This window comes from Sitophilus oryzae, unplaced genomic scaffold, assembly GCF_002938485.1.
Source record: "Sitophilus oryzae breed Bouriz unplaced genomic scaffold, Soryzae_2.0 scaffold_2008_pilon_pilon, whole genome shotgun sequence".
NCBI lineage: Eukaryota > Metazoa > Arthropoda > Insecta > Coleoptera > Curculionidae > Sitophilus > Sitophilus oryzae.
This window is the reverse complement of record NW_022146734.1, coordinates 2,685,128-2,710,358: the sequence shown is the minus strand read 5'-3', so window position 1 is coordinate 2,710,358 and position 25,231 is coordinate 2,685,128. Positions and strand designations below refer to the sequence as shown.

General features: G+C 33.6%; 1 protein-coding gene across 2 annotated transcripts in view; it reads right to left on the bottom strand.

Annotated features, from left to right (window-relative positions):
• Positions 1–25,231, bottom strand: part of LOC115884045 (semaphorin-2A) — a 443,601-nt gene that overhangs the window by 136,231 nt on the left and 282,139 nt on the right. For both annotated transcript variants that reach the window (XM_030902489.1, XM_030902488.1), the window contains exon 3: positions 19,194–19,256. In XM_030902489.1, the coding sequence (XP_030758349.1) occupies positions 19,194–19,256 (63 nt within the window). The remainder of the gene's footprint in view (positions 1–19,193; positions 19,257–25,231) is intronic.

The following is a 25,231-nucleotide window of genomic DNA, read 5'->3' as shown; positions in this document are numbered from 1 at the left end:
AATATTTACACATGTTTGGCTTTAATTTTATTTAATAATTGTATAAGTTATACTGTTAAATCTTATTTTTTACACATCACAACTTTCAATACTTGTTATCAGTATTGTTGAATTTGTGTAAAAAATAAGATTTAATAATCAAATTTAATTATTTTAAAGTAAAATTCAATAAATACGCTCATTTGAAAAGCCCGCGCTTCGATCCATTTAAAACAAGCCCTACTCAATAGATGGCGCCACTTCTGTAGGACCATTTTTCACTATGGCAGAGTCCATTCTTTTTCTAGCTAGGTATATTCTTTGGTATTTTACTTTTTTTTTTCAAACGTCATAAAAGTATTAATTTTTGCGACGTGATTGAAAATAAAAAAAAGTAATTTTAATGCAAAAGTACGAAAATATATTAACAAACTGACATAAAGTGTCAAATTCAACGAGCGTAACCATAGTTTCTCGATATAGAGGGTGTTTCAAAAAACATGTGCCGTCTCTCGTGGAGAGGTTCCTCACGTAAAAATAAGATTTATTTTTTATATCTACATAAGTCCGATTCTGCTTTGTTTCGTAGCTACAAGTGTTAAAGTTTTAATATTTTTTCGATTTATTATAATTTTCTTCCAAGTACTTTTAGCGTTGCAAATGAAAATTTGAGGGTAAAGTTACTATAAATCCGACATATTTTATAGCTAAAAAGGTGTCGACATATTCACCAGGCAGGAATATTTTTCTAAAAAAAGCATGTACGTCACTGACTTTTTTTGTTCTCTTGTTAGCGAAATAGTGTAAGCAGTTTAATGCCGATTAAAAGTTGTGTCTAGGTATTTTGTCAATTTCGGCCTCATTGATGAGATAAACGCAATTTTATTAATTTGCCTTGATCTAATAGCAACATTTAAAAACATTAATATTATTAACTTGCGAAAATTTTAAATAAGTACTCATTGATTTCTCATCAAAAAATATGAAAAAAGTTCCTATAAACATTAATATGGAAATGCATAATTTCAGAGTTACAGGATGTTAATTTTTTTTAAATTAGGTTTTTTATAATTACCTTAAATACCATTAATTTTTTATTTGAAAATGCTGTAGGTTGGACTAATAGTAATAATATTTAATAATAAATTAGGTAAAATATATAATTTATTAATTTTATTTTTATTTTTATTTTATTAACTGTGATTAATAAAATTGCGTTTATCTCATCAAGGAGGCCGAATTCGACAAAATACCGAGAGATAACTTTTAATTGGCATTAAATAGCCTACACAATTTTGATATCAAGAGAAAAAAGTCAGTGGCGCACATGCTTTTTTTTGTAAAATATTGCAGTGATAACCCATATGAACGTCTCTGATGAATTTATCGACACTTTTTTAGTATTAAAATATGTAGCACTTATAGTAACTTTTACTCTCAACATTTCATTTGAATCACTAAAAGTATTTGGAAGAAAATTATAATAAATCGAAAGATTATTAAGATTTTAACACCCTGTAGCTACGCAACAAAGCAGAATCGGACCTATGTTGATATGAAAAATAAATCTTATTTTTACGTGAGGACTCTCCCCACGAAAGATGGCAGATGTTTTTTGAAACCCCTACATACCTGTATAAAAAATTCAAATCCTTTTATATTATTTGGAACGTTTGAATCATCCGTAACATGGAATGAGAGTCCTCGGTCCAACGGTCTAAGACACTCGACCGAAGTGTCCTAATCATGTTCATGTCCTAATCATGTTCATGTCCTAATCAAACATGTCCCTCAAATCCTTCAATTTAATCACTGTTAGTAAGAAGTTTCAAAGTTCAAATATGCGCACATAGGGCATACACAATTTTTTTTATCTAAAAGATATTTGCGATTTCTACTTTTTAAACTATCAGTAAAATATCAAATCAATTTTCACTATACCTATTGGTCAGAGAATAAAACACCTGTAACTCAGTATACCTGACAAAAATTGTAATTTTTTTTTGTACCAGGTGTATTTTGTCCTGTTAAAAATTCCTGGCGAATAGGGATTAGTAAGGGAACGAACTCGCAGATTAAGCCCTACTTTTGACGATAAATTTGGTTTTAAAAATAGCCGTCAGGCAGCAGCGCTAAATCTTTTTCCCCCGGTTTACACACTGAAATTCCAGTCCGGACATGCTTAATTTTAAAATACGATGATTTTCGACTATTCCGCTTTTCCTGCTTCTTTTTTTTCATAACAATCTGTTTTTTGAACGATGAAAAAATTTAAATAAGTGTATTTTTCCTAATTACAGCGTCACAGAATGATTCAACTGTCTGAATAACAATCTATCAATCTATATTTTTTTTATTAGAACTAGAACGTCAACAGTTTTTGTAGACGTATCTGTTTAAAAAAAAATAAAGTGTCCTCGAATAGTTGTCATGACAATCACATATTCTTGTACAGAATTGAACGCTCTACAAAAAGGGTCTCTTAAAATTTTTCGATAAACCTACTCCTTCAAAAGTTATTCACGATTATATATACAGGATGGTCCATCGAAAACTCCAAAAACTCAAAAATCAAAAAATCAAAAAAATCAAAAAATCCAAAAACACGTCAATTTTGTTTGTGAGGGGGACAACTTTTGCCCCAAAAATTATTGCAAAACCTTCAACCTTCTAAGCGGGGGTGTCATCCAAGTTTCCAAAGGATATTAAAAAAACACAAGTTCCACCCGTACAAAATTCAGTTGGTACAAGAACTCAACGAAGATGATTTTGATCTTTGCTTGCAATTTTGTGAAACTATGAGTGAACGAGTGGCGAATGATAATAATTTCCTATTTAATGTGTGTTTTTCGGATGAGTGTACTTCTTTTTTGAACGGTGTAGTTAATCGGCACAACTGGCGGTACTGGGCTGAGGAGACCCCAGGGTTTTTCACGAGGTGCACACACAAAACCCTCAGAAATTGAACGTGTGGGCTGGTATTTTTGGAAATTCTATTGTAGGTCAGTTTAACGATATTGAGAAGAACTTCAACGTACAAGTCACAGAACAGCTATCTAGCAACTACCGCACCTGATCGTTCAACGTTGTGGCAAATGATAAAATGCGTTAACATTTAACATCTAGAAATAATAAGAAAAAACAGCAAATTGGTCGAATTTATCCTTAATTATCATTTACTCTGATAAATGCTTAAATAAACTTTTCAAATTTCAATCCTTCATATTTTCTCCCCCTATTTTATGAAAAAAAAAATTTACCCTGTCCGTTATGCCTTGCGGAACGTTTTCGATGGGCCACCCTGTATTATATTTTCCAGTGATGCCCGCCAAATTTAAATCGTGGGTTATTTTCTTGTCATTTATTATAAACTTGTATTTCGCGTACAATCTATAGACAAAAAAAATACCCCAGAGACTAACAAACTCAATCAAAATACGCTTATGGCTATTTGTCAAAAAAGTTGGAGAATTTAGAAATTTACCGAGTGGTTAACTTTAACCGTGAATAACTTTTGAAGAAGTACGTTTATCGAAAAATTGTAAGAGACCCTTTTTGTAGAGCATCAATTCTGTACAAAAATATGTGATTTTCATGGCTGCGAGAAAAAATTATTTGCAAAAAGTGGCAAATTCCCATGTAATTCAAATGGCAAATGAATCGTCTTTGGGGCAAGGTTTATTGCAAATATCAAGGGTTTACAATGGTCTGTTATTTTTTCAGACAATAAACTAAAAATTTATAGGGCGTCGTGAGAGAAATAATCAAGTTGGTAAATAATGGCCACCCTAATAGGTATAGACATTTTTTATTAAATTTTTTATTCTCAATCAAAATTTATTGTTTTAATTAAACACTGATTCTACTACCTACACCAAACACGGATAACCTTCCTATTTTAATTTAGGGCTGTTATTAATCAAAAATAATTTCCAAAACAGTTGTTCCAAATCCGGCAGCGGTGTAAGAACACCCGAGACGGCCAAAAAAGTATAAATTACGGCAGCGTCTGTGCAAGGAAAAAAATCGTATTTTCCCGTTGAATTTCCGTTTCCCCTACCTCCAATTATGCATATAACTTCCGGTTAGGAGCGCAATCCGAACCGACCGATTCCGAACTTGCGCCATTACCGTAAAACAAATGAGCCGCACCTAAGTAAAATTTAACTTCTCGCACTTAAAAATTAACTGACCTAAAAGGCCGTAAAGTCGGGCCGTTTCCCTCTAAGCTTTCGCCATTTTCTCCCCTTTTTGTAGCCTCCTCCCTCCTGCCCTCCCTATAAACCTCGGTTTTTAATAAAAATTAATAGTGTTGCTCTAAAATATTGTTCTTTCTTCTTTTTTATGTTGTTCTTTTTTATTATCTTTAATTTAGATTTTGTACTCCGTTGTTAAATCGGGTTAATCATGTTTGTTAACAACGGTATCTAATCAGTGATGAGCCAGACTGGTATTGGTTTTGCTTTTTGTCTAAGAAGCGTGTAAAGGAGGGTCCACACTAACTATACAGTATGTCCCCGAAGTGTCTTTACAAAAGGAAAAACGAGGAAATCATGATACTTTATATCGAAATGAAATTTTGGTAGCATATGTAGGTTAGTTTAGAGCATTTCTTAAAGATATGGAGTTCTACAGAGTGTCCTCAAAAAAGTTACACATTAAAGTTGTGTTTTTTATAATGGAACACCCTATATATTAATTGCTTTTCGGATTCTAGGAGAAAAATAAGGGTTATTAGAGAAGTATATGACTAAAATGCAAGTTTTTTTTAATTTCTTTTTATTTTAAATTTCAATCTAGAGTGTCATGGCTGTAATGGCTATTTGTAATCATATCTCAATTTTTTCAAATGGAACGAGGGTGGCTCATTAGCACATTTGGAAAAAGCATTTTTTTTACGAATAATTTGATAGCACACACTTGGTATTTGGAGTCAAATTGTTATGAATCACGTGTTGCAATTTCAAATAAACCATATGCGAAAAGTTGACATATGATATGTCATTCTATTCAGAGTGCCGTTTTCTATCGAATAATGTAACAAAATACCGAGGGTGCCATTTAAAAATCAAAAGTTGTAGTCATTTCCGGCGAAACCGGAAGTGACCGAAAACAATTGAATACGTCAATCAATCCTAATTTATGTTATATACTATCATACCAAATCTCGATATTTTATCTGAAAAAATAAAAAAGTTATAGGGGTGAGCCACTTTTGAGACGCACACGGTATAAACATTACAATAATAGTTCTTTATGCAATAGCTATTTTACTTCTAGGACGGCATTTTTATAACTTTTACAGTTATTTTCCGATTTATTATAAAGTTTTAAAAAAGTTGATTTTTTTATTTAAATCACATGATTGAAATAAAAAAACACTTGATTTAAATCATAATTTAAATCAATTCACAAATGGCCTTGAAAAAATCTTTATCTTCTTAACCCCCTCTAACTGACGAAGAACAAAGAAAAAGATAAACTTACCTCCACTCATCCCGTTGTTTTGTTTGTTCTCCTACAACATACCGAAGAAACAACCCGACACCTCGCTAACAAACTTTCCTCTTTACCGTTTTCCTTGTCACGCCCCCTGCCCCCCTTTCTTTCAAATACCCCACACCCCCGCTCCTAAACTGTTGAACTAGCTCGAGAAATGATTTATTAGCGGCCCGCCAAACAAACAATTCCCCAACCTAAAAGCCGCCGCTTGTTAAGCAGTTCCTGTTTTAATTACGCAAATATGAGTCTATTTATCATTTTAGCGAATCGACGACGGTATATACGCGGTCTTCGTATTTAACATTGCCGATAACAGAGGAATTCGGATTTTAAGATTTCTGTTTTTTTTTCTTTATTAAAAGACTATATTCATAACCAACATGAAATACAGGCCAGAGACATCGATTTGTGACGTCACCGCAATAGTCGGACTTTTGTATTATGCCATATGGTACTGCATATAGTTTTTGCATAAATAATAGTATTTATTGATAGTTTTGCCAGATATAAATATGAAAAATATTATACACAAAGGTATTAAAAAATAACATTAACTTTTTATCGCGTTAAAGTAATTTAATAGCATTAAAATATAGATCTAAAACACGAATATTAATATGAAATAAACAACAGCATAAGATGAACAGAAAAAAATCCAGATAATAAAAAGCATGTCTTAAAATTGCGTATTTTTAGCAACTAGTAATAATATACCTTGTGATAAAGTTTCCAAATATAAAAAAATTTGAAAACTATACTTTATCGACAAGTTAAGAAAATGTATTGTATATGATAAGGGCAGAATACATTTTAAAGTTTAATTAAAAATAATTGTAAAAATTTGCCTAACATATCTAAAAAATGTGGATATCAGGTAGAATTAACTATTATCATTAAGTAATTTGTAGTTCGATGTTTATCAAGTAACCATCTCCATATATCGTAAATAAAAAGATAAAGATATCATTTTTTTTATATAAAATACTGAAATAAAGTACAATTCATTTAATTTCTGTAAAATATATTGCCATTTCATAATAATAATATATATTTCATAATAATAATAATAATTTTCAATATTTATTTCATCCTGAATTTCCAAATCTTGTTTTCTTTCATCGGGATGTTTGGGAACATTCACAGTCATATAAGAGGGTTGATTTGGAAAAATTGTAGGTTTTAGGTAGCATCTTCTGTAGGTTTTGGACGTGACCTAGTTACGGTTAATATTGTTGGGAAAGAGAATGTAGACAGATCCTGAGTACTTATTATAATTGCTGCTACAAGGCACAGGCACAGAACAATGTCGCGGCATTTTTTATTTCACAAAGAAAAAATAAAGAAACGAAAACTGTTTTACCTAAAAATACACGTCACTTACGTTGGTTTAATACTATCCACTAACACTAACGCTATTAAGTATGTATTTTTATATAAATTCCCCAACTTTTTCCTAGCCCGGACACACAGCCCGCATCGCCGGTGTTACTATAATTTTTACCGAAAGTATGGTTTTTTTCGCGGGTACGATGTTATGAATCGGATCTAGATAGTTCACTATTCACTCAGAGTACACTCAAAATTATTTAGTATATTTTTATTAGCATAGAAACGCGTAAAAAGCACAGATTTGTTGCGAAACTAATGAAAACCATAGGTTTGTTTACGACTACTAATTCTCGACCACTTCGGTAGAACTGTCAAAACAGTCAGGCCTTGAATATGACGTTATCCACGCTATATTTCTTGCATTTCCTCTAATATGCGGCTTTAGCATAATTTTGTGAAGGTGGCCGGCCATTGGGATGAGAGTGCGGTTAGAGTTTTAATTAGAGGTTAAATACTTTTTGAATAAAATTATTAAGGAAATAGTTATTACTATCCATTAGAGGTGTGTAGTTCGTGAACGAACAACTAGTTCCAATGAACTATTCCGACCCCGGAATGAAAGGAATTAGATCCTAGTTTCTCACAGAACTAGTTCCTCAGTGCCAGTCGTATGTTATCGGATCCGGACCTAGAGGAACTAATTAAAAAACTAGTTCACGGGAAGTTTACCTAATTATATAATAGTTACTAATTAAAAAACTAGTGCCGGCGTAATTACCACAGAAAATTGTCGTGGATACTGTTTTTGATTTTTAGTTTGTTCTTTAAATATTTTATGGGAATGTTTCACTTTAGGTCTCTAAAATTAAGAGATATCTTATAAAACGAAGTAGATATTCTGAATTTTTAGACAAGCTTGAAGTGAGGAAAAATTCAATTTTTCGTAAAATTTTCGTAATATTTGCTACAATTGATTTGTGATTTAGTTTTTTACTCTGATTTGAGTTTCTTTTTTAATTTTTTTATCTGCAATAAAACTTACCTATATGTTTTTAAGATAGACGTTATACGTCTCGTTATATTTCGTACATTATAAAAATTAAACAAATCATACTGTGAATAGTTCTGACTGACTACGAAACCCATTAGCAAGCAACGGGGATGTCAATGTTAGTCGGGAACTATTGTGAACTAAAGACTTAGTTCCAAGAACTATTCCTCTGGAGGAACTAGAACTAAGAAACTAGTTCCTCCCAAGGAACTAGAATTCCCACCCCTACTATCCATGTATATAGAGCTATTCACCTCATTCGACACGGAGTATTGTAGTCAAATGATTAGCTTTTTATAAATTCTTAGTGGTAATGTCTTTGGAGGACTACCAAAGGAGGCTAAAATTAAAAATTATTTTTAAAAGGTACACAGTGTCCCAAGTAAAAAATGTTATCAAATTTGTATTTTTTAAATAAAACACCCTGTATATTTTTACATTTTTGGTTTCTACGATTAAAAATAAAGGAAAATTTGATTTTTACCGTTTTTGAAAAATTGAAGTAACGCTTTTAATTAGTGATGGGCAAAACTGTTATTTTTAGATAACAGTTGAAACTGTTATAGTTATTTATAAAAAACAGCTTAAAATAACAGCTTAAAAATAACAGGTTTCTTTATTTTACTGCTAAATATCTGAAAGAGTATGAGACGCTCACCGCCAGGCGTATTAACGCAGTTGCAAGTTGCAACAATGACGGGCTCGATGGTAGTATTTCCAGGGTGTCAAAACATTTCTAAATATCGATTGTTATCTAAAATACCTCTCTAAAAACGGTGGTCATTTACAAATAAGCGCTGTTTACAAATTGCGATATAAAAAAAGCCAAAATTCCGCCACTCGTCTATACCTACACATTGCGATCTACCTACGCCCTGCCCCTCGATCCGCATAGATCCTGAATTGTGTAGCAGTGTACAGGGTGCATCTCACTCGACGGGCGAGAAGCTCTTAGTTATGATTTTACCATTTGCGGTAAAAAAATAGCAATATAAGAAAATGTGTAGTATATTCTTCATAAGTAAACCAACTACACACTAGAGTTCGAATTAATTTTACACTTAAACTAGCGTGTACCCGCGACTTCTTTAATGAAATAAGCAAACTATATCGACAATATTAGTATTTGTACTCTTTGAAAATTTGTTACATCTTTAAAAATAATCTAAAATGTCAATATTCCATGGGTATATTCATAAATGAGGTCTAAATTATAAGAAAATGCCTTTTCTACGAAAACTTGAAGAGATACGTAAAAAATGATATAATGCAATTTGATAGATAATTAAATTGTGCATCTGATTCTCGTAAATATATACAGGGTATACTGATAATACAGGGTATTCCATTTAAATTAAACAAGTTATTGCTATTTAAAGCTAGTCATTATTTAAAATAAATTTTTAGACACTCTGTATAAGGTAGTATTATTTTTCATAATGTAACGCAAAAAAATAGTAAATAGAAAAACTGTATTTTAATCGTAGAAACTAAAAATGTAATAATATACAGGGTGTTGCACTGTAAAAATACAACATGGATGCTTTTTATTTGGGACACTCTGTACTTTTTCAAAATAATTTTAAATTGTAGCTTTAGTAGTCCTCCAATGATCCAATCCCGCACAATTTCTAAAAATCTAATCGTGTGGCTACAATACTCCGTGGCGAATGAGGTAAATAACCCTGTATATGGTACAACATATAACCATCATCGTCAGCAACAATATCATCATCTTTTGAGTGATGCATTATACATTCACGTTTAAATATGTAAAATTTTCATATTAAATACCAAATGCCTCTTAGCTTAGAAGAGCGCAAAGAAAAAGGAAAATCGCCGAGAAAACTTCTTTTTGCCTATAATTACCGAGAGCAGTCAGATCGTGGAAAAAACTTTTAATTAAACGTTAGCATGGCCCCGTTCTTCGAAATAAAACGCAATACCCAAGTGGTAGTTTTCCTTGTAAAGTTTTACATTAACAAAACTCGAAAATGGCGAAATTGGCTTGGCCGACGCAATTACGGAAATTATAATTAATTTTTTATTAGTTTTTGCTTTAAAATTAGTTAAAAAGTGTTTCTTTTCCAGACGCATTTGGTCTAATTTTTTTCAGATCGCATTCCTAGATCATATATCTCCTACACTGGGTGCCTGCTCACCAAGGGATAGAAGCCAATGAAAAAGCAAATAATCTAGCTAGGAAAGGAGCGAACACTCCACTAACTGGACCAGAACCTTTCTGCTTTCCAAGTGGTAACCAACTCAAGGCGGAACTCAAGAACTTGGAAGATTCCATCCGCAACCTGGAATGGAAATCTTGCAATGGTCTAAGACACTCGAAGAAGTTTCTGAGGGCTTATGATCAAGAAAAATCACAGATCTTGCTGGGTCTGAGTAAGAACAATCTTCGGATTGTCACGGGGTTTTTAACAGGACACTGTCTCCTCAATGAACACCTCAGTAGATTGAAACTAAGAAGAAACGGCGAATGCAGATTCTGTGGGGAAGATGGTGAAACACCAGTACACCCCATCACTGAGTGCGCCGAGACGACAACCATTCGTGCCATGAATTTTGGTACGACTGATATTGGAGATGGAGAACTACCCTCTATAAAACCGTCCCAGATACTGGCTTTTGTCAAAGCCCTGGGACTGTATGATGAGTTATGATTCAAGAAAGGGGGACACAATGGATCTGTAAGATCGAAGTGATTAACCCCCCTCCCACTCATTCTAAATTCTAAAAAATTCTAGATCATATATACTTACGTGGATAAATCAACGCCATTTTAATCAACGCCATCACGACATGCCATTTTCAAACCTTCTTTATTGCACTTATGAATCGTTCAATAGGTTTGTCTTTTACGACGACCTTACTTTACGCATGCGCATTAAAAGTTGTACGTATTTCCAAAATCGTCACAATTTTATACGGTTTAGAAAGTACAAATTATACATTGTTATGGAAACCAACTTTTCATTGTCATCATATTGTCATAATCATATGTCATAATCTTATTTCCATTGTGTAACGACGCTTGTTTTTTGCGATTTTTATTTTAAAAGTTGGTATTAATTGCTCTTTTATTTTTTTATCGACCGCTTTTATATAGCCAAGGATGCAAGTGTGTTCAGTGAGAAATTAATTTTAAGTTTGTGCAATTATATTTCTATTTTTTTTCGTTGGACTTTCTAAATACTCGTAAAAATGACTAGAAAGTTTTTGGTGGGTGGAAGTTCTAATATAAAGGTCCCCGAATTATCTTTTCATAGGCAAGTAAAGTATTCAGTTGTTCTTTTATTTATATTAAACCACATGCATACTTTCTAAGAATATTGATATTCGTACGGAGTGGCTAAATGTATTTTTTATATAATTTAATTTTTGTGACAGTAAACATTCAATTTATTGTTCAAATATATGCGTTTTACTAATTAAATTATTAAAATTAATGTTCAAATTTGGCGCGTGGACGATAGGGGTCCTTGACAAGCATAGATAGAGTAGAAGCACCGCGTGTGCAACAAAAAAAGAAGACAAATGGAAGTCGTTGATATGTTTGTGACAGTTTCAGTAGTGATTTACTTATCCACGTAAGAATATATGATCTAGGATCGCATTCTGTGTTAATAAATCAACTATATGCACGGAAAATACCGACCGGCTACTGAAAACAAATGATAGTACGCAGACGTGAGTGAAAAGCGATAGAGAAGATAGAAAGATTCAACCAACAATGAGAAGTTAGCCTGCCGCTGGCTGCTGGTAATTTAGTCGTTACGGCGAATTCAAACAGTTGCCAACTTCAGGGCGATAAATAAGCGCCCTAATGCTGATTTGTATCCAATTTAGTAAAACGCGTAGCGCAGTCGGAGGCGTATTTATGTACGTATATATCGCCAAACGTACAGGGTGAAACCACTGACAAACTTATTGGACTATGAAAAGTCTGTCAAACTGTTCTCTGAGAAGATTTCGACAGACAACGTCCAAAAAATGACGGAAAATGCATTTTGCTTGTGAATTTTAATGACTGACAGGACATTTTATATATTCGGATATAAAAAATCAGCGCAATCCGATGTTGTGAGAATATCTATTTATGCCTTTTTATCTAAGCCCATTATACAGCAAGTTTGTATACTAAAATTTACATACTAAATTTGTACATACTAAACCAAGCCATACAAGATATTCACAAAAATAATAAACAACAAAATACAAAACACGCTAGGCGCTGCACAACCACGAAAACAAGCATCAGCCGAACAAAAAAAATACGAACTTTCACTAGGCATAGCCTTTATAGACTTTGAGAAGGCTTTCGACTCAATAACCTAAGGCAATAATAGAAGCCCTAATGAAACAAGGTATTAGCAGGCCTTATACAGAGAAGACCAGGCTACTAGTAACATAGCAAGTTGCCGGACGAATTTACGTTTCCCCGATTTGCGTTCCTACTAGAGATTCACTGCCGGCTAGTCGGCTGGTCAGGCAGCACGCAGTTGCAGTTGTGCTTGGACGGGTCGGTCGTGACACTAGGAATACGACGCGAGGAGTGCCGAGTATTTATAATTTGCATTTTAAGTGTTTACCTTCATTTAAGGTAACATTTAAAATGAAAATACTTAAATATTTGTTATTTGAGTGTGTTTACAAGCCAAAATTAAAAATAAATAAATACTCTAAACCCGAAAAAAACTAAAATATTGCTCCAAATAAAAAAAGTTATAACAAGTGTTCAAAAATGCCACCTTCTTGTCCTAGACAGACGCCTAGGCGGTCGTAAAATCCCCGTCTGACATTGGCTAACATATTAGGGCTAATAGTTTGGAAAGCCCCTCATATTTTTACTTGAAGCTCATCCAGATTATTAGCCCTATTATGACCATACACTTTGGATTTTACATAACCCTACAAAAAGAAATCATTGGGAGAAAGATCTGGTGATCTAGCGGGCCACAAAATAGTTCCATGTTCACTAATTAAACGGTTGGGAAAAGTATTGTTCAAATATTCTTGAACAATACGGGTATTGTGGGCAGGGCAACCATCTTGTTGAAAACAGACATTGTGGAATCTTTCTCCCAATAACTCACGAATTCTATATAGCGACAATCTGCTGCTGTAACAAGTCCAAATACTTTGCAACAGTTAAATTACCCTTTATAAAAAACGGACCAATCATATGCTCCCCCACAAAACCACCCCAAACACTTGCTTTAACTCCTGTTCTTCATTAATCAACACATCAGGCATTTTGTGTTTTTGTGCGGACACGCACTCATGTGTTTCAAAATTATTAATAACTCTTGATATAGTAGGTAAAGATGGAATTGGTCTGTTTACAAAAGTTTGTGGAAAAACTGTTTGTATATCCCGATAAGACCTATTTTGGAAATACCATTTTACAATTTACAATTTGAATTTTCTCACGAACTTCGTAAACATCTCTTCGAACTTCGTAAACATTCGAGAATATATGTATTCGTTTTGGCTATTAAACCACGAATAAATACAAATTCTGTAACATTCTTATCACATATCTACCTATTTTTATTTTATCGCATTTTTTCGCCTGCTTTTTATCTGGCGGACGGGTATACGCTAATTCGTCCGGTTCTGCCTATGTTACTGTTACGGTGGTCCGGTCTGTATAGAAACTTTCGCCAATATATACAAAAGCCAGAGCAAGAGAAATAATATATAAAACAACCCCAGAGTTCCCAACTGGCAAAGGATTACGACAGGGAGACGCGATATCTCCAAACCTGTTTACAGCAACACTAGAAGAAATCTTCCGTCAACTGGACTGGACCAAGAAAGATTAAAAATAGGTGGAGAATATCTTAATTATCTATGATTCGCTGATGACATAGTCCTAATTGCCAATAGGTCTGAAGAACTACCAGCACAAATTAAAGAACTATATACAGCCAGCAATATGGTAGGTCTCAAAATGAATTTAGCAAAAACTAAAGTAATGTACAGCGAACTAGTAGACAGAAAAGGCATTCTAATAAACAAACCAAAACACAACACTGGAAATAGTAGAAAAATGTATATATTTGGGACAACTAATACACAGCTCGGGATGTCTACTACCAGAAATCAACAGAAGAATTAAGTTAGCAAAAAGTACTTATGGAAGCAACTCAATCATATTCAAGCCGTTGTATACAAAGAAGAAAACATATTGCATACAAAACCTGGACATTTAAAACGGATATTATAAGGAAACTGCAGGTCGGGTAACGCTCTATGGAACGAAATATGCTGGGAATAACAAAAAAAGGCCGCAAAAGAATAGAGTGGATACGACAAAAGACCCGGGTAATAGATGTCATCTACAGAATCAAATCCTTCAAGTGGCAATAGACAGGACACCGGGCAAGAAGGACGGACAACAGATGGACCACAAAAATTACAGCATGGCACCCAAGAGGAATTAACAGTCTTAGAGGATATTAGGAAATTAGCAGAGATAACTTGGGCCTGCATAGCCAACAATAGACAACAATGGACTTAACTACAAAGAGAGTATCTTAATATGAGACGGTCACTGTATTTTCCTTCGTACTTTAAATTTGTACTCGTAACACCCTGTATCGTTGGGTTCGGTCCGAAGCAACGACAAGCGGCATACATCGTTGCCAAAGTTATTCGGAATATAAAATAGGCAGTACGTAAAATAGTCACGTCGTCTCTTTTCCCCATATCTCATCCTCCTCTTGCCTGGCTCCCAGAAAATTTATAATGGAACCTTGGAGTTCTTCTCTTTCCAGATCCGGCTCATATAATGTTCCAGATTAAATTAGATTTGCAGGCTGCAGCAGCGGCGGCAGCGGAAGTTTCGTGGTGTTTTTGTATTTCAAAGTTTAAGGGCGAGGTGTGCGATGGCGCTAAAGGTCAACCTACACCGAGATGATTTGTCGGTACCTATAAAAAATTATCAGTTTCGGGTTTGGATTATTTTCTCAGCCAAATAATATAAAATACACTTTGCATTAACAACAGCTCTCGGCTGTGCGTTGGAAAGTATTAGCCGTAGGTAGAGCCTCCGAAAAGAAAATTATGACTAAAGAGAAATTGCTGGAAATTATTATCAAGTTTGCAGAATCGCTGCTAGATGAAGGAAAAACACAGTATATGATAAAAATATTTTTGTGAGAAATTAAGAGTAAAAGTTGCTTTGTTATACCGATCAGATTTAAGATACTGGGTTTTTTAGTCTGTATCTTCGTTATTTTGCTGTAAATCTAAATTTTTGCGATTATAATTGATAGATGCTGACCAAGTATATACATATACTAAGGGCTGGCACAGGTTAGTCTTGGGTCGAGATTTCCGTATGTAGGAAGAGTACAAAGCGTTTATAATGTACTGAACAAAGAGAGAACAGTAAAAACGTTGCCAAACGTATGAAATAAACCGAGAAACGGTGCACATTGCTAAGAGACGTGGAAGGGGATATAGCAGATTCATTGCGGTCGACTCAATCAGTACCATGTCAGTACTTAAAATTCTAGGGAATAGTTTACATCATGCGTTCAGCTTCACGTCTACGTCTTACGTTCTTACGTCTCGTGATACTTTATTTGTTTATTTATTAATGCGTCGTTGTAATTTTCACTATAGCTTGTAATTTTTTAAGTGCAAGTTAGAAACACTTTTGGTAAAAATAAGTGGAATTGAGTTGGTGTTCGACAGTGGTCGCGCTATTAGAACTCGAATTCATTAAAAATAATTGATTGTAGTTTTTTTTCAAAAACTTTCTTAATATTTCTGCTATGTTTTCTTCGCAGACAGTATGTGAAAATCTTTATAAATAAAAAAATTACACGATTGCTGAAAATTATAATGCACTCCACGAAAAATGGCACATATTTTTTTAAACACTCCGTATATAGATTTTTTCATATAATGTATATCTAATTTCCCGGTTGGTATTCCAGTTGTATTTATTGTATTGTAATACACTAAAAATTACACTCAGAGAAGGAAGAATGTGCCTCTTAGAAAGTGGAAAATATGATTTTCTTTTTTGTTTTTAAGACAAATCCGAAATATAACAAATCATAAAATTTTCGACAGCCTAAATGCTTAGATATAAACATAAAAAGACTAATTTCACACTCGATTAACTTTTCTTTCAATTTTATATCGTCTCCAGATGATGTAACTTAATTTCCTACCCTAAATAATTTACATAACAGACACCAGCCCTTGGAAATCTTCCTTTTCAGCCTTCTCTACCCATTACACGCATTATCGAGCCAAAGTTATGATTGCAATTACGAAATCCGCGCCTTCCGCTACTACTCCGACCCGAGAAACGACCCGTGACGTTTAATTTTACCCCGGATTAATCCGGTTTACGTCACTACTCCGGGGCAACGTCAAATCCAGCCCGACGAACGTTTCACCTGTTTTAATACACCACCTTCAGACCTATTTTCGTCAGATTAAGGCGGCGGTGGAGTACTTATCGGGATCGATTTCATAGGGAATCGTAGAAGATAAATCTTTATCGACCTTAGAGCATGAAATATGTAGATATATTTCTAATGATTTGTCTTTTTGTTTTTAAGAGAGACCCGAAATACAGGGTGCGCCTCTCATACGACTCGGATGCTCCTAGGAGAACGGTAATTTATATCGAAATGAAATTTTGGGAGCAGATGTAGATTAATTTAGAGCATTTATTTAAAAATATAGAAAGCTGTACAGGGTGTCCCCAAAAAAGTTACGTATCAAAGTTGTTTTTTTGTAATAGAACACCCTATATATTAATTGATTTTTGGATTCTAGGAAAAAAATAAAGATAAGTTTTATTAAAGAGGTATATTCCTAATATGTAAGGTTTTCGACTTATTTCATATTTTGTGAAAATGAAGAATACATTTTAAATTTCAATAACAGCTATCTAGATTGTAATTTATCCTGCAGATGTAGCCCAATATTTAATTAAAGTAGCCATTGTATGTCAAACCAAATTGAAATTTGACGCGAAGAGTTATACAGAGTGAGACAAAATTAATATTGAACAATGGCCACTTGTAAAAGCAAGTAACTCCTTTACTTTAAATGGAACACCCAGTATATTATTCCGATATTCAATGGAGAATTCATATATCTTCAAAATACTATTAAGGTTGCCTACCCCTTCAACAAAAATTTTTCTAGATATTTTGATTTTTATGATTTTCCATCAGTAGTATCAGTAGATTTTATTAACTGATAAAATCTAGGTGGCTGTCATATACCTTTCGTTAATTTAACAAAAATTAAAAGATGTAGAGTAAAATATTCAACGGTAATAAAAATATTTTTAAGATAAAACATATTTTAGTTTTTACAGAATTAAAAATAGTTATAAACGTATAATTATGTGACAAAAATTAGCTAGATGAAATCAAATGCTCAAAATGCTTCCTTTTCTCTTCACTGCATAAAATGATTCTTTTTTCTAAAAATCTTTTTATTTTAATTTATTCTGGAGTTGTAGTTCGAAAAGCAGCGACAATCATTTCTCTCATGTTGTCGAAAATAATTGATCGAGTTTTTTAAATACTGACTGTCTTTAACATATCTCAATAAAAAAAAATTGGCGCCGGGAGAAACGTATAGCCGCCCATACTAAAATATGTTAATATCTCGAAAACTGCGACTTTGACTGATTTTGATGTTATTACAAATTTTGTTGCAAACATTATTCCTAATCTTAATTTGAAAACCGCGTTTCGTTAGCTACTGTAATTTTGGAGTTACGATTTTTTAAAATTTTTAACCCCTTCCCATACCCCCTTACCAACCCCCCACCCCCACCAAAAACTAATGGCCAGATTCTCGGGTGCCACAGTATTTTTGTAACAAATTTGGTTAAAATCGGTTCAGCGGTTTTTGAGTTATCGTGTTACACACGGACAGACGGACAGACGGACAGACGGACAGACAGACACCATGAAAATATTTTGTATTTAGGTCATTTATGACCCAAATAACTCATTTTGAGTGAAATTAAAAAAACTTTTTTTTTGCCGATCCTAATAGCCTACCCGAGGAGTGTCTAACTATTGGAATTACATGTACATTTTCTTGGCAGTCGCTGGCAGTTATTGGCAGTCTTATGGCAGTCGCCTATAATAATTACATGACAGTCATAGGCAGTCTTCTTCATAGTCATTGGCAGTCGCTTAGCAGTGGAAGGATATTTTGGCAGTACGTGTACATTTTTTAACCGAGTGAGACACCCCTCGAGCCTACCATACCTATTGGTATGCTCGGCTAAAAATGTCCAAACTAGATAAATCAAGGGCATTTAAGCATTCTATTAATTGGTGAATCACTAATTAATAGAATCATATCAATTCTCTCTGATGTAGGATAAGTTTCCATTTTCGACAAATTTCTGATAATATTTTTTATTTTAACTGATACAGAATGATAAATAGTTGTTAAAAGCGAACTAATTTGACAGCTATGTTGAAGTAACATCACGTATCTCACAGCCACTTAGATTTTATCAAATAATAAATATCTACTGACACTAAATCATAAAAATGAAAATATCTATGAAAATCATTGTTTAAGGGGTAGGTAACCCTAATGAATTCTCCGTTGAATATCGCAATAATATATTGAGTGTTCCATTTAAAATAAAAAAGTAATTTGCTTTTAAAGGCGACCTATGTTCAATATTAATTTTGTATTACTCTGTATACCTTTTTGCGTCAATTTTTAGTTTGATTTGACAAACAATAGTTATTTTAATTACATATTACCAGCATTACAATATACCAGCTAAATTCCAATTTAGGTACGTTTTATTGAAATTTAAAATGTGTTCTTGATTTTTAGAAAACGTTAAATATCAATTGTACAATCAAAAAACTTACATTTTAGTCATATACTTCTCTAATGAAACTCACCATTATTTTTTCAGCTAGAATCTGAAAATCAATTGATATATAGGGTGATCCATTACAAAAAATGCAATGTGGAACTTTTGTTTAGACACCCTGTAAAAAACTCTATATTTTTAAATACTGCTTTAAATGAATCTACATAATATGCTCGCAAAATTTCATTTCAATACAAGCTGTCATGCTCCTTGGAGCCTCTGCGGCATATGAGAGGTGCCACCCTCTAATTATATAATGAAAGTAAAAATTTCCACAGCTTAAATGAGTAGATATTATATATATATACACATAAAAAGGCCACTTTTACACTCAATTAGTTTTTCTTTCAATTCAAGTCAGTAAATTTGAATTACCTACCAAAAAAAAATAGAAACTATTTTTATTAAAAATCAACTTACCTCTGTTTTCCCTTTGGAGACGCAACTGGCCACATTTCCCGGCTCCAAATTGAGGGCGTCTCTCTGCAACAGAAGAAAACCGAAACGTCACTTAAATCCAAGTAATAAACTAATTTGCCTGCAACATTTTCCGCGGAACAGTCGAAAACAAGGCGGAAATATAGAGATGTCACGAACAGTTTTCCAGTTTTTCGAGGCGGGCCTCGCTATTTTTCGCCTTTGCGATCTTAATTAAAAAAGTAATTTGAAGAAAAACAACTATTTTCATTTGGCGTTTTCCACCCATTCAAAGGACGGAGGTTTTTTTCGTCGTTATTTTTCCCTCGCAAGAAGGATTATTAAAAAATCGTTTCGAGCTTGAATTAAAAAGTTTTTAGACGAAAAAATATTTGGATTAGTTTCTTTCATTATTGTGACAGTTTTTTTAACAATATTCAAGGAGAATAATTATGAGTTTAATGAGTTTTGTTAAATATGGCATAGTTTCTACACAGAGTATTGTAGCTAAACGATTATATTTTGTTGTGAGTTCGTTGAAGGACTATTAGAGCTACAATTTAAATATATTTTTACAAGATACAGAGTGTCCGAAATAAATAAAAAATATTATAGTTGCATTTTTTAAATGGAACACTCTGTACATTATTACATTTTTAGGTTCTACGATTGAAATAAAGTAAATTTGATTCAGGTTTATCACACTTAAACCTTATCGTTTTTTAAATATACTCGTATTTAATTTTGTTAAATTATAGTAAAAATTTTAAGGCTTCATTTCTCCAAGGGTATAAAAGTTTTTAATGATAAATATTTACTGAAATTTATTTATTGATCAGATATTGTGTTAGGATATTGTGTCTAAAAATTTATATTAAATAAGTACTAGCTTTAAACGACAATAACTTGTTTATTGTATATTGCCCTCTATATTTTACGAGAATCAGATGCACAGTTAATTGTCAAATTGTCATACCATTTTACCTATCTCTTCAGAAAATGCATTTTGTACATTTGGACCATTTGCTGCTTTAAAAAAAATCTAAAATGTCAATATTCCATGGGTATTAATTATTATATTGATAAATGAGGTTTGGTAAAAAAAAGTTTTCAACATTGAATTAAAATATCGAATGTTCTTATGAAAATCTACCCTTTTCGTGACAATGTATTTTGAAATTGTAGTCAAAAATAAAACGAAGAAACATTGGATCCTCTTATTTCAATATAAAATCGAAGTGGTATTACGGAGTCGTATAGATATGCCGTAAAAGTGAATATATTCCAAATATAGTGTTTTATCGCAGTAGTATATTTTCAGAAGCATTCTGAAATATTTAGGTAAATAAACTCGAAAAATGGATGGCATTGATTTTCATATTACTTTCTTCATTCTTTTCCTTCAAAATATAGTGTATATGTTACAGTGAGAGTCGGAAATGCAGTAAATAAATGTCAACAAACAGTGTCTCACCCCTACAACTTTTTTATTTTTTTCGATAAAAAACGAGATTTGTTATGTTAGTATATGACATAAATTGGGATTGATTGAAGTATTCATTTGTTTTTAGCCACTTCCTGTTTCACCGGAAATGACTACAACTTTTAATTTTTACATGGCACCCTCGGTATTTGTTTTACCTTATTCGATAGAAAATGGCACTTTGAATAGAATGACATATCATATGTCAACTTTTGACATTTTCTCATATGGATTATTTGAAATTATAACATGCGGTTCATAATGATAATTTGACTCGAAATACCAAGTGTGTGGTACCAATTTATTCGTAAAAAAAAGCATTTTCCAAATATGGTAATGAGCCACCCTTGTTCCATTTGAAAAAACTGAGATATGATTAAAAATACGACTTGTGCATCTTTTAACGGGCCAGGACAAAACACGAAAAACATTAGACAATCAAATTTATTTTTCCAAGGCTCCTTGAATAAAAATCAATGTTTTTAACACAGCCATGGCACTCTAGATTGAGATTTATAATACGATTTTTTTAAAGCGAAAATATCAAAAGTTGATATGTATATGATATGCCATTCTATTTAGAGTGTCATTTTCTATCGAATAAAGTAAAAAAACAGCAAAACCAAGAGTGCTATCTAAAAATCAAAAGTTGTAGTCATTTCCGGTAAAACAGGAAGTGTGAATGAAAACAATTCTGAAAAAATAAAGAAGTTAGGGGTGAGCCACTTTTGAGACGTACCTGGTATAGGCAATATAAAATATTTTAGAACCTTTAGTTTATCTGTATTTATGCTTAGATGTAAAATCCACATTATTTAGCAATTCATGGACTGATTTCAAACCAAAAACAATTCAAACCGACTCAGATTAACCCTATACCAACTTTCTGTGCCACAATAACCCCAAAAAGGGCCTCGCACACAAAGCCCTGACGAAACAACCTGTCTGGCCAAAGAAAACGCTCAAAAATATATACTTTACAAGCTCATTGTGTAAAGTGAGTGAGAGCAAACCTCTCCTCTTCTCCTCCTCACCCCGAAAAGTTCGGTTTCTTACTAATGCCGCAACCAGCTTTGGCGCTAACTGCTAAAGTTGGATGGCGTAATTGTAAAAGTTTTGAGAGAATTCTCTCTCTCTGTCTAACCCTTCGTTGTTTTAAGTTCTTTCCTCCACCTTCTCACTTTTAGCCTTGAAGCGGTGTCTTTCATTTTAGCCGCGAAACAAGCGGAAGTTAGTAAATAATGCAAAGAACAGCGTGCGATGATATGTGTTGTGTTTTATGGGAAAGGGGTGTAAAGTACGATTAAAAACGGTTTTAAATATGGCTTTGGGGTATAATAAAGACTTTTTTCCATAGTAACTGCTAAAATTGTCATATAGGTATCTATCAAAAATAGAAGATAAAATAGTACTTTAACCGCAAGGGTAGATTAAATGATACTTTAACAGCGAGGATAGGTTAAAAAATTATTTCTTCACGCACGTCTCTTTTCTTCACGCAAGTTTTAATTGCTTCCATTTTTAAAAATTTTTGTATTACTTTTCATAAGTTATTCGGGATTTAAATGGAAGTAGTTTGGATATGGCGCTTTTCGCCTCAGCCTGAATATCTGTTGGTAATTTACTTATTTCGTTTTGAGCCATTTCTGGCCCCAATTCAATCAGCAATCGACACGAAAGAGAATTAAAAAATGTTGACTCAAAACTAACAACTAAAGAGACACAGCTTTATTTATTTGTCAAATTACATAGAAACCAACGCCAACCCAGCACAATATTTTTTCTACTCGTAATAAATTCCTTGAAATAGTAATTTCTGAATATTTTTTAAAACGTAACTCGCTATGGGAAAAAATATTGTTACAGGGTGGTTAAAAGTGCCGCTAATACCTTCGAGAAAAGGATGGTACAAGTAAAATTTAAACAAAAATCCATTTTTAAAATGATTATGAAATAAAAAAAAAATAAGAAAATTAGGTTATTTCTCAACTGTATTTTCATTCAAAGTTATGATTACGATGATGTTGTATAAACGCATATTATAATTATTATGATTGTCAATGTGCTTATGACTATGACTAAAATTGTAATTATGATTACCGCTGTGTTCTATAAATCCAGCATGAGTTTAACAGGAAAAAGTTCATAAAAAAAACGCAAAATCATTACAAAAAAAAGAATAAATTGTGCTGTAACATACTCCTTTAGTCTCGGTTAGGCGTAAATTAAAGCTTCATTTAATAAAGCGGTCCTTTTTGCGTTTCGGCCAAAAAAACTTTCTGAAAAATTACTTTAATTTGAAATAGATTACGTCGAAATGGCTGCTAATTATGGAACATAGCCGCTAGATAGCGCTAAAGGAAATTTATATAGGTAATTTTATAGCTATTAGTTTCCTGATGTGTTCAGAAACTTTGTCCTGTGAAATCCTTTTCTGTGTGTTTTTTTAAAGTTGCGTGTTTGTAAGAGTTTCACATAAGAACAGCTGGAGAGATTTGGAGATTCGTTGATGGCACAGTTCTAATTGCCAATGGCCCTGAAGAACCACTAGCACAAATTAACGATCTAAATACAGCTCGCAATAAGGTGGGTCTTAAAATGAACCTTCTTCTTCTTCTTTTTCTGCTTACCCATTAATGGATGTTTGCGACCACACTTTCCATGGCTTCCCTATCTCTGGCTGTGTGGATCTACGTCTGTATGTTACTAATCCCTGTCCACTGTCTTATGTTCCGCAGCCACGATATTTTTTTACGTCCCAAACCTCTTCTGCCCTTGATCTTGCCCTCGATAATCAACTGGAGAAACTGGTATTTATGGTTACGTATGACGTGACTCAGGTATGCAGTTTTCTTTTTTTTATAGTGTTTTGTCCTGTGAAATCATTTTCTGTGAGTTTTTAAAGTTGTGTGTCTGTAAGAGTTCCACATAAGAACAGCTGGAAAGATTTGGAGATTCGTTGATGGCACAGTTCTAATTGCCAATGGCCCTGAAGAACCACTAGCACAAATTAACGATCTAAATACAGCTAGCAATAAGGCGGGTCTTAAAATGAACCTTCTTCTTCTTCTTTTTCTGCTTACCCATTAATGGATGTTTGCGACCACACTTTCCATGGCTTCCCTATCTCTGGCTGTGTGGATCAACGTCTGTATGTTACTAATGCCTGTCCACTGTCTTATATTCCGCAGCCACGACATCTTTTTCCGTCCCAAACCTCTTCTGCCCTCGATAATCAACTGGAGAAACTGGTATTTATGGTTACGTATGACGTGACTCAGGTATGCAGTTTTTTTATAGTGTTTTGTCCCGTGAAATCCTTTATATATAACTTTGTCCTCTGAAATCCTTTTCTGTGAGTTTTTAAAGTTGTGTGTTTGTAAGAGTTCCACTTAAGAACAGCTAGAAAGATTTGGAGATTCGTTGACGGCACAGTTCTAATTGCCAATGGCCCTGAAGAACCACTAGCACAAATTAACGATCTAAATACAGCTAGCAATAAAGTGGGTCTCAAAATGAACCTTCTTCTTCTTCTTTTTCTGCTTACCCATTAATGGATGTTTGCGACCACACTTTCCATGGCTTTCCTATCTCTGGCTGTGTGGATCTACGTCTGTATGTTACTAATCCCTATCCACTGACTTATGTTCCGCAGCCACGACATCTTTTTTCGTCCCAAACCTCTTCTGCCCTCGATCTTGCCCTCGATAATCAACTGGAGAAACTGGTATTTATGGTTACGTATGACGTGACTCAGGTATGCAGTTTTCTTTTTTTTATAGTGTCTTGTCCTGTGAAATCATTTTCTGTGAGTTTTTAAAGTTGCGTGTTTGTAAGAGTTTCACATAAGAACAGCTGGAAAGATTTGGAGATTCGTTGATGGCACAGTTCTAATTACCAATGGCCCTGAAGAACCACTAGCACAAATTAACGAACTAAATACAGCTAGCAATAAAGTGGGTCTCAAAATGAACCTTCTTCTTCTTCTTTTTCTGCTTACCCATTAATGGATGTTTGCGACCACACTTTCCATGGCTTCCCTATCTCTGGCTGTGTGGATCAACGTCTGTATGTTACTAATGCCTGTCCACTGTCTTATGTTCCGCAGCCACGACATCTTTTTCCGTCCCAAACCTCTTCTGCCCTCGATCTTGCCCTCGATAATCAACTGGAGAAACTGGTATTTATGGTTACGTATGACGTGACTCAGGTATGCAGTTTTTTTATAGTGTTTTGTCCCGTGAAATCCTTTATATATAACTTTGTCCTCTGAAATCCTTTTCTGTGAGTTTTTAAAGCTGTGTGTTTGTAAGAGTTCCACTTAAGAACAGCTAGAAAGATTTGGAGATTCGTTGACGGCACAGTTCTAATTGCCAATGGCCCTGAAGAACCACTAGCACAAATTAACGATCTAAATACAGCTAGCAATAAAGTGGGTCTCAAAATGAACCTTCTTCTTCTTCTTTCTCTGCTTACCCATTAATTGATGTTTGCGACCACACTTTCCATGGCTTCCCTATCTCTGGCTGTGTGGATCAACGTCTGTATGTTACTAATG